The sequence below is a fragment of the Myripristis murdjan genome, chromosome 20, assembly GCF_902150065.1.
Source record: "Myripristis murdjan chromosome 20, fMyrMur1.1, whole genome shotgun sequence".
Classification (NCBI taxonomy): Eukaryota; Metazoa; Chordata; class Actinopteri; order Holocentriformes; family Holocentridae; genus Myripristis; species Myripristis murdjan.
In genome coordinates this window covers 5,901,135-5,910,725 of record NC_043999.1, presented here as the reverse complement: position 1 = coordinate 5,910,725, position 9,591 = coordinate 5,901,135, and the positions used below count along the sequence as shown (strand labels likewise).

Below are 9,591 nucleotides of genomic sequence, written 5' to 3'. Positions count from 1 at the left end.
TTGTAGTTAGGAGTTTGTGATAGAAAATTATGCAGTGTGGCATTATCATGGCGTATGGCTAAAAAATTATGCTATCTAAAAAAGAAAAGATTATCATTGGTTACTCCATACTGTCTTCATGGTAACTGCATTGTGAAATTGCAGGGAAGGGAAGGGGAAAGTGCTTCTTCGTCATAGTGGGAGGCACTTGAGTCCAGCATGGATTCTGGCTACAAACATTGCCGAGGTGGAGAAAAGTTGCTATTGGTTCATATCATTTCATTTCAATTCCAGTCTCCAGAATCCTCAGGATGTTCATAGGGCCAGAAATCACATAGTGCAAGTTTAAAACAATTTACCATGTTCCCAAATTTCCTGTTTGTTTGTTTTTTTTCACTCTCCTTTTTCACAGCTCCGTTGGTATGAAATGACTATGTTAAACTCTCATTTCCTCAGTGTCATGAGTCAGCAAACAACTTTAACTCCCCGCGACTCGTCCGTAATGGGAACTGTCAACCAAGATAGGCGTACTACTTTCATTTCCCCATTTGTCCCACATGACAGAAATAAAGTGTAATAAAGCAGAGGACAAAACCTTAATGACTTACTGGGTGTTTCAGAGGAACAGTTTCACAACTGCTGAGGAACAGCTGTGTCAAACAAAAAATATACAATTCAGGGTGGACATGCAGTCAAGGATTACTTCCCTCATCCTTTTGTAGAACAGTAAGTATTAGAAACTTTTTTTGGTTTGTTTTAACGTTCAGTATGTATTGATTAATAAATGTTAGAACAGTATTTATTGATTACTTCCCTCATCCTTTTGTAGAACAGTAAGTATTAGAAACTTTTTTTGGTTTGTTTTAACGTTCAGTATGTATTAATTAATAAATGTTAGAACAGTATTTATCACTTCACTGCACGTTTATATACAGTGCTGTGAAAAAGTATTTGCCCGCTTCCTGATTTCTTATTTTTTTTTTGCACATTTGTCACACTTAAATGTTTCAGATCATCAAACAAAGTTTAATATTAGACAAAGATAACCAGAGTAAATACAAAATCCAGTTTTTAAATGATGATTTCATTTATTAAGGGAAAAAAGCTATCCAAACCTACCTGGCCCTATGTGAAAAAGTAATTGCCCCCCTAACCCTAATAAGTGGTTGTGCCACCCTTGGCGGCAACAACTGCAATCAAGCATTTGTGATAACTGGCAATGAGTCTTTTACATTGCTGTGGAGGAATTTTTGCCCACTCTTCTTTACAGAAATGTTTTAATTCAGCCAAATTGGAGCGTTTTCGAGCATGAAAGGCCTGTTTGAGCTCATGCCACAGTATCTCAATTGGATTTAAGTCTGGACTTTGACTAGGCCACTCCAATCCGTGTATCATTCGTTCTTTCTATTTTCAATTGCCAATCAAAAATTAAAAAATGAAAAAGTGACTGGTTATTTTGTTATTTGTTTTTTAATCTAACACCAAAATCCAAATATGCCTGGTTTTTCATAGTTCAATTTTAGGCTCGGATCAAAAATACGAAATGGAAAAACGGGAATCAGGACTGAATTTGATTTTATTATTTAATTGGTCCGGTTTACTTGACCCAGAAGTTTGGTAATGAGCGGTAGCTCACAGCAGATCACAGCAGCCAGGTGCATTCAGTCCCGCCACCCTGATCACCGCCACCATGGATAGTTATTACGTGTTGTTTCGAGGACCAAAGCGTGTGACTAAAAGAAGAGGACATGACAACCGAAAAAATCAGCTGAGCTTCTTAACAATGATGGGTAGTAGCTCCGGAGACCTTCTTAACCGATCTGGGAAACCCAGCCCTTTTCTGTGAAATTGCACAGTGGCGGTTCTGCCTATGTTGCCGCCCTAGGCGAAATTACTGGCTTGCGCCTTTCCATGTTACTACTCCTACCGCGGCGCCAGTCGGCCGCGGCATCAGGCGGGCCAGCCGCAGCACCGGACGGCATCAGGCAGGCCGACCGCGGCACCGGACGGTACCGCGCCCACCCGCTTTGGTCCTCGAAACAACACGTAGCCTAATAACTATCCATGGTGGCGGTGATCAGGGTGGCGGGACTGAATGCACCTGGCTGCTGTGATCTGCTGTGAGCTACCGCTCATTACCAAACTTCTGGGTCACGTAAACCGGACCAATTAAATAATAAAATCAAATTCAGTCCTGATTCCCGTTTTTCCATTTCGTATTTTTGATCCGAGCCTAAAATTGAACTATGAAAAACCAGGCATATTTTGGATTTTGGTGTTAGATTAAAAAACAAATAACAAAATAACCAGTCACTTTTTCATTTTTTAAATTTTTGATTGGCAATTGAAAATAGAAAGAACGAATGATACACGGATTCACTCCAAAACCTTCATTTTGTTTTTTGTTTTTTAAGCCATTCAGAGGTGGACTTGCTGGTGTATTATGGACCATTGTCCTGCTGCATAACACAAGTGCGCTTGAGTTTGAGGTCATGAGCTGATGGCCAGACATTGCCAAATGACAAATATGCAAAAAAATAAGAAATCAGAAAGTGGGCCACTTGTCATCGAGATGTGTGGTTAAATGGAACTGGCCTCACATGCACTCAGTTATGTTTTTCTCTGTACATTAAATGCACATACAGCACACTGCACATCAAGGAGGCTAATATTTATTAGGGTTGGGAATCTCTGGCATGAGGCCGATTCAATACATATCTAGATACACGGGTTACGATTCGATTCAAAAACAATATATTTTTAATACAGAACGATTTGATACGGTTTAAGAATGATACGATTCGATACGGTGTAAAAACAATACGGTAGTTAACATTTGTTGATGTAGACCGGGTAGCACTAAACGGTGATACCCAATTTCTATAATACAGTGCCTCAGCGGAGTCAGCACCACGGACAGTACCTGTGAGATTTTCCACGGAGATGTGCGGCTATAAATCTGTTCCTGTTTGTCATCAGTTATTAATTAGCCTATTAATCGTTATTAATTTGTTTAGTCTTTATGAGTTGCCTAGGCCATTGATTTAATTAATTTGTCAATTTGTTTGCATCTGTACATTGAAATGAACATTTAATCTGTTAATCAACACATCTGTGAAAACTGTCGTCTTTATTTCAGAGGTAAATTGATAACAGCCTGAAAAGGTGATTAGCAAAAGCCCCCGAAAGGTATGGGTTGAAATTATATAACTCTGTTCAGCCTTAATGTCACTGGTTACTGTCGTTATTTTTGCTGCTAAGCCACATTAATCGGAGCTGACTTTAAATTGGAGTGACACTCCCCCAGCTGAAATAAAACATCTGCCGGTGAGTTTATGAAAAGATAGATGTTTGCCGACACTGGAAAGCAGTAACCTATATTTAAATATAATTGTTAATATAAGTTGGTTGTAGATAAAGATCAGCTGCTGTCACGGCACCTGTTAAATTAAAAATGACCGAGAAGTCGGCAGAAGTATAACTATCAGTCCAGGAAAACAATTTTTTTTTTTTTTTTTCCAGCGGATATTCTAGTTACAACATGATTCAGCTAGCAAAGCAGTTTTGTGTTGCTATGTGTGGTATTTATTCAGTTTCGGGGTACTTTGCCTGCTAAAATAATTCATAGGGGGTACTTCACTGACAAAAGTGAAAAAAGTGAGAACCACTGTGTTAAATTATTATTTGTTTTAAAAATAAAAATTACTTATCAAACAGACCTAACAATTCAACAACCAATGAATGAGCAGGACTATGCCTGTGGTAACATAGACTGAATATGAAAAATAAGCCGAGCACGCGCTATGTGAAAGCCCCTTAACGTTACGGAGCATGCGCGAGAGTCCTTTCGTGAGCTCTCGCGTTGTTTAGAGATGAAGACTGTAAAGCCTCACGCAACCGACTCCTAGTCTCACGATATCGGATCCACAACTCTGCAATCGATTCATCTAAGGATTCATGGCTGATTCTTATCGAAATCGGTTATCCGGTCATATTGGTTAATCGTTTCCAACCCTAATATTTATGACAGTGGTCTCAGATCCTCAGAATTTGTGCATATTTATTTGTTGTTTGTCACCGTTGTTGATTTTTTTTCTTTTTTTACTTTACTTTTTGGATCTACAGGATTGGACTATTCAACAGCTGGGGCAAGGAATCGACAAGAAGCCTCACTTTCTTGTTTGTTGGATATCACTCTTGGTGTTCTGTATCAAAGATTTCAAAAAAGGAAGGCTGTGAAACAACACGAGACAAAAATGACGCGGTCAAGAGAAGCTAAATTTTTTCAGTTAAGAGCTCTTTTCTGCCTGCTGAGTATCACCGGGTTTGCTGTTCCTGTCACAGCTTACACACTGAAGAGGTGCCGAATAAGTCGCAATAAGGCCATATGTACAGAAAGTCATTTAACAAATATTCCGCAGGACATTCCAGCCAGAGTGATAGGTTTTGACTTGTCCAAAAACAGAATTTCAAAGATAAAAGTATCAGACTTCAAAGATCTAAAAAATTTGAAAACTTTATACTTGATAAAGAACAACATTTCTGTGATAGATAAAGGTGCTTTCACCCATCTGATTGCCCTGCAGGTGCTGAATCTAAATACTAATTCTCTTACTGAAGTGGAAGATAATCTCTTTGATGGTTTGAGCAACCTCACAGAGCTACGCCTGGCTAAAAATCACATCCAAGCAGTAGCACCGTCCGCATTTCAGTCCCTGACCAACCTCAATTTTCTGGACTTAGGTAACAACAAGCTGCATTCCTTAACACAAGTTAAGTCTATCTTACATTATTTGCCACATCTACAATATCTGTGGATTGGAGGAAACAATTTTTCCACTTTTCAGTCATCTGACTTTTCAAGCAAATCAACAAAACTCCGCGAGCTTGATTTGTCTGGTAATTCTAATCTGAAGGTCTTTAACCTCACCACAGATATCTTCCCCAACCTCACTAGTTTAAACCTCGGCCACTGTGGCAAAACAAATTCCATGATCTGGGAGGTGCACAATAAGACTTTCCTTGGAAGAGTGTCCAATCTTGATATTAGTGGGCTTAACATGTCGTTGGAGGGAATGAAAACATTGCTGGAGAGCCTGAACTCCTCGCTAATTTCTCTGAGGATGAGTGCAATGCGAAGAAATGTCCAAGCGCTTATCAACATTTCCTGCGGAATTCCCTCGCTGTCCAAACTGGAACTCAGATCTAATGGCTTCAAGGCTGTCACTCAAAATTTGTTTCACTTGTGTGTCAGTGTGTCTGAGTTAGACTTGGCAAGTAATCAGATACGATGTCGCTCTGATAACTGCTTCAGATCTCTTCGACAATTGAGGATACTGAATCTGAAAAGTAACAGGCTTTCATCTGTTCCATTTGCCACAAGGAATCTACCCACCCTTGAAGAACTGGATCTCAGCTTTAATGAGATCAGTGCACTTGGTTGCCAAGATTTTGCCAATCTAACAACGCTCAGAAAGCTCAGTATTCGTCAAAATATGATCTCATCTCTAAAAGATTGTGCTTTCAAGGATTTACGCCAATTGCAGGTCCTACGGCTGAATAACAACTACATTTCCAACTTGAATGGTGCTTTCAAAAATTACTTGCCAAATCTTATAAGCCTGACTTTAAACAAAAATCGCCTCACTATCATCAGAAAGGGGACCTTCGCAAGCCTACAGTCACTACAGAATTTGTCATTACATGAAAATCAAATAAATCGCCTTGAACCTGGGTCTTTCATTGGATTGACCAATCTAACGATCATTCAGCTGCAGTCTAATAACCTTACTAGGTCTCAAATAAATATAAGTGTTTTTGGTGCTCTAAAAAATTTAAAGACGCTACATTTGATGGAAAATCACATTAAATATGACACAGAGGATAAAATAGTCGATCCCCCATTTTCTCAGCTGTCTAAACTGGAGACATTGCTTATTTTTGCACAACACTACAGACTTAAATCTCATCTACCACAAAACCTACTGCAAGGCTTGACAAATTTATTAGTATTTCGTACCAGGAATATTGAGATTCTATCTTTGCACCCAGACACATTTAATTACACACCACTGCTAAAAGAACTTGACATTAGCTCAAACGAACTTACAGATATCCCTGCACAATTGTTTTCTCAGATTAAAAATCTTGAAAAACTCTACGTGTCTAGGACAAACCTTCGCTCTCTAGATTTCCTCGTAAATGCCAACCTTACCAAGCTACGGTTCTTGCAGGTGAGAAAGAATGCGTTTTCAGTGATCAGTGAGGAGCAATTGCAGTCTCTCCCGGCTCTGGATTATCTGGACATGCAGGGCAACAGTTTCACCTGTAACTGTGATAACGCCTGGTTCCTCCAGTGGGTGAAAAACAACAACCAAACTCAAGTTTATGATGCCTATAACTTTGAGTGTAACTATCCCCATGCCCTAAAAGGTATGAAGCTGTTGAATATTGATTTCCACACCTGTTCAGTGGATATTGGCTTCATCTGCTTTATGTCCACCTCATGCACGGTTATCCTGTTTCTGTTGGCATTCTTTACATACCATTTCCTAAGATGGCAGCTCGTCTATGCCTATTACCTCCTCCTGGCTTCTCTCTTTGACAAAAAGCAGAGGAATAAGCAAACTTCTCATCAGTATGATGCCTTTGTCTCCTACAACATCCATGATGAGCCCTGGGTCCTCAGAGAACTGTTGCCAAAGCTGGAGGGCGAACAGGGCTGGAGACTGTGCCTGCACCATCGAGACTTTCAGCCAGGTAAGGTTGCCTTTGCATCTGCCATTTACTCCTTGAACTCCGATTTCCCCTTAAATTTCCCCTTACATAGTTTCAAAGTTTGAAAAATAATAAGAGCTCCTTCAGGGATCAGTGAAGCCTCTCAAAAGTAGCAAATGTAAATGCAGCTGTTTCTGAAGTCCACATAAGTCAAATATCTAAAGTGTGTCAGAATAATTAGTGCACTTGTAATGACAGCAGCTGCAAAAGTACTTCCCTAATGTCTGTCCAGATCATGGTTATCTGACTGACTTCTTAAATATAAAAAGGAACTTCCCCGAGTGCTGGCTGTCTTTCCAAGAAGTGTGAATATTGTAAGGGGAAGTAACCGGCACTGTGACTGTATGTTGCTTGAGCAAAAATCATCTGTCTGTAAACTGGTGATGCAATGTTGGGTGTAAATGTCACCTGGGGGTGGGGGGGGATCATATTTACACACAAATGAGACCCAGTGTGGGTGTTCTCATGTTGCATTGTCCTTAGTATTCCAGAAGGTGTCGCTGTCTAGCTATGTATGGCATGATCAGTATATGTAGAGATAACATTTTATGGTCTTATTATTGACCCTTTGTACTTCCCTTTATTCCTCTGCAGGGAAACCCATCCTGGACAACATCACCGATGCCATCTATCAGAGCAGAAAGACCCTCTGTGTGATCAGTCGGCGGTACCTTGAGAGCGAATGGTGCTCCAGAGAGATTCAGGTGGCCAGGTAATGACCTGAATACAATAGAATACAATAGAGTACAATAGTGTCATTGTCCTGACAAAGCAGGGAAATTATCTTTGTTCCCACCAAAGGCTGTAAAAACATGACATTTTCTTTTCATCACAGCATCACATCAATTAAAATACAAAACCCAGAAATGCTGAGGGATTAGTACAGTTTCTTAATTAATTTGGTTGCACTAGGAACAAAAGATCCTTTTTAGATGTTTTTTTTTTCTTTTTTTTCTTCCAGGTATGCTCTGTAGTGTGGCCCTGAGGGTAGTAATTCAAACTTGTAGTGGAGGGGGTGTTGGGCCCGATAATAATGAGCAGAGCTTTTCTGTGTACAGCTTTATTACTGTACAGGTTCTCAAGTGACCTTTGCTAATGAGCTGCTTTTTTCCAAGCTGTTTTGACTATCCTGGCCTTCTAACAAATGCGAGCTTATTTTTTGCTCGCATTTGTTAGATTTCCATACCAGATGGAAAAATTAAAGGATGTTTCAGGCTGGCGTGCACTCTTTTTCCACATTTTACATTAAGCTATGATTACACTGGCTATACTTACACATTAGCCAGACCTGAGTTAAAGACTATTAATACATTAAGATGTTAAGCATGAACCTTTGTGGCCATGAATAACCCAGGTAACATAATATTCCTGTATACCTGTGGGAAATATGTTCACTGGCATGTCACCTCATCCACAAATCATAAAAACTGCCAAAAGACACCGAAATCATGATGAGAAATATCCAAAAACAGCCGTTTGTACACCACCAGATGACTCCGAGAGGTCTTGTGCTCTTGTGTCATTTTGCACACACAATTAAATTTTTGGAGGGATGTGTATGCAAACTCAACCACAATGGTGCCAATTTTTTTTAACACATTTTCATGCCAGGCTAACCCCTCCAAGATGGGAGCCAGGCATCTTCGTTTCACATAATCAGATAATGGGCTTAGCCTGGTTACTGTAACTGTGAGATGCCCCCAAAGCTAGGCGAGGCTGTGATCAGATAGGATGCTTTTTGTCTCCTCCAACACAAAGACAGAGCCATGTTAGGCTTGCACAATAATGTTCACATAATGAAGTAAACCCTGCAGGATTCTAGACTCTTGCTCTCCGACTTACATAAAAAGAAAAAGCCTGGATGAGTGCACGTTATCTGACTTGTCAATCCTGTAGATCAGGGGTGTCAAACTCATGCCATGGAGGGCCAAGAGGCTGCAGGTTTTCATTCCAACCAACAACTCCACCAGGTGATTTCACTGATCACCCTACTTCCAAACAGAGAGGCGGGACTAATCAGTGAAATCACCTGGTGGAGTTGTTGGTTGGAATGAAAACCTGCAGCCTCTTGGCCCTCCATGGCACCAGTTTGACACCCCTGCTCTAGATGCTTCCAGGGATACGTCAGCTGTTTCATGTAAATGGACCACAAACAAATCTATAAATCTATAAACATTACATTTTCAGAAATGACTGAAACCTTTAATGAGTCTAGATTTATCCTCACATCACACGGGCTGATCCAGGAGTGATTCCACTCTTGAAACATAGCTGATCTTTGGTTACTGAGGAATGTGTCTGAAGCCCAGTATGATCCTCCGTAATGTCTCACGGGACTAAGTGTATTTTTACATCCAGCTGAGCTCCTTATTTCACCAGCTTTCCTGCGCTCGTCAGTGTAGCCAGTGACTCTCATCCTGCGGGATAAACGGTGTTGTCTCCTGTCCGTCCAGCTTCCGTCTGTTCGATGAGCGGAAGGACGTGCTGATCCTGGTGTTTCTGGAGGAGATCCCTGGCTGGCAGCTGACCCCTTACCACCGCATCAGGAGGCTGCTGAGGAGACGGACCTACCTGAGCTGGTCCCGTGCCGAGGAGCACCGCGGACTGTTTTGGGAGAAACTTCGACAGGCTCTGGAGACCAAAGAGGATCCAGTGCTGCAAAGCAAAAGCCGGAGACACCAGAGGGACCATGGTATCTTTGCAGAGAGCTGATAGAGTGCTCGATCTATCCACTGTCCTCCATAAGAAGTCGTATCATCTGGTGTCAGGTCTTAACTTTCTTAAAACGTAAACTTAAACTTAAACTTAAAAAGTAAAAAAAAAAAAGTGTGCCCA

At 40.7% G+C, this 9,591-nt stretch overlaps 1 protein-coding gene across 1 annotated transcript; it reads left to right on the top strand.

Moving 5' to 3' along the window:
- The first annotated feature begins 609 nt into the window (after positions 1-609).
- LOC115379210 (toll-like receptor 13) lies at positions 610-9,468 on the top strand. Its single transcript, XM_030079930.1, has 4 exons — positions 610-705; positions 4,105-6,738; positions 7,351-7,468; positions 9,210-9,468. The coding sequence occupies exons 2-4, from the start codon at positions 4,236-4,238 to the stop codon at positions 9,466-9,468; spliced, it is 2,880 nt and encodes a 959-aa protein (XP_029935790.1). The 5' UTR covers positions 610-705; positions 4,105-4,235.
- Positions 9,469-9,591: the final 123 nt, after the last annotated feature.

Excerpts from the sequence above, each read along its gene's own strand:
- LOC115379210 (XM_030079930.1), top strand. The coding sequence starts at position 4,236 with ATGACGCGGTCAAGAGAAGCTAAATTTTTTCAGTTAAGAGCTCTTTTC. Across the intron at positions 6,739-7,350 it reads CCATCGAGACTTTCAGCCAG|GGAAACCCATCCTGGACAAC; the intron begins GTAAGGTTGCCT and ends ATTCCTCTGCAG. Across the intron at positions 7,469-9,209 it reads AGAGAGATTCAGGTGGCCAG|CTTCCGTCTGTTCGATGAGC; the intron begins GTAATGACCTGA and ends CTGTCCGTCCAG.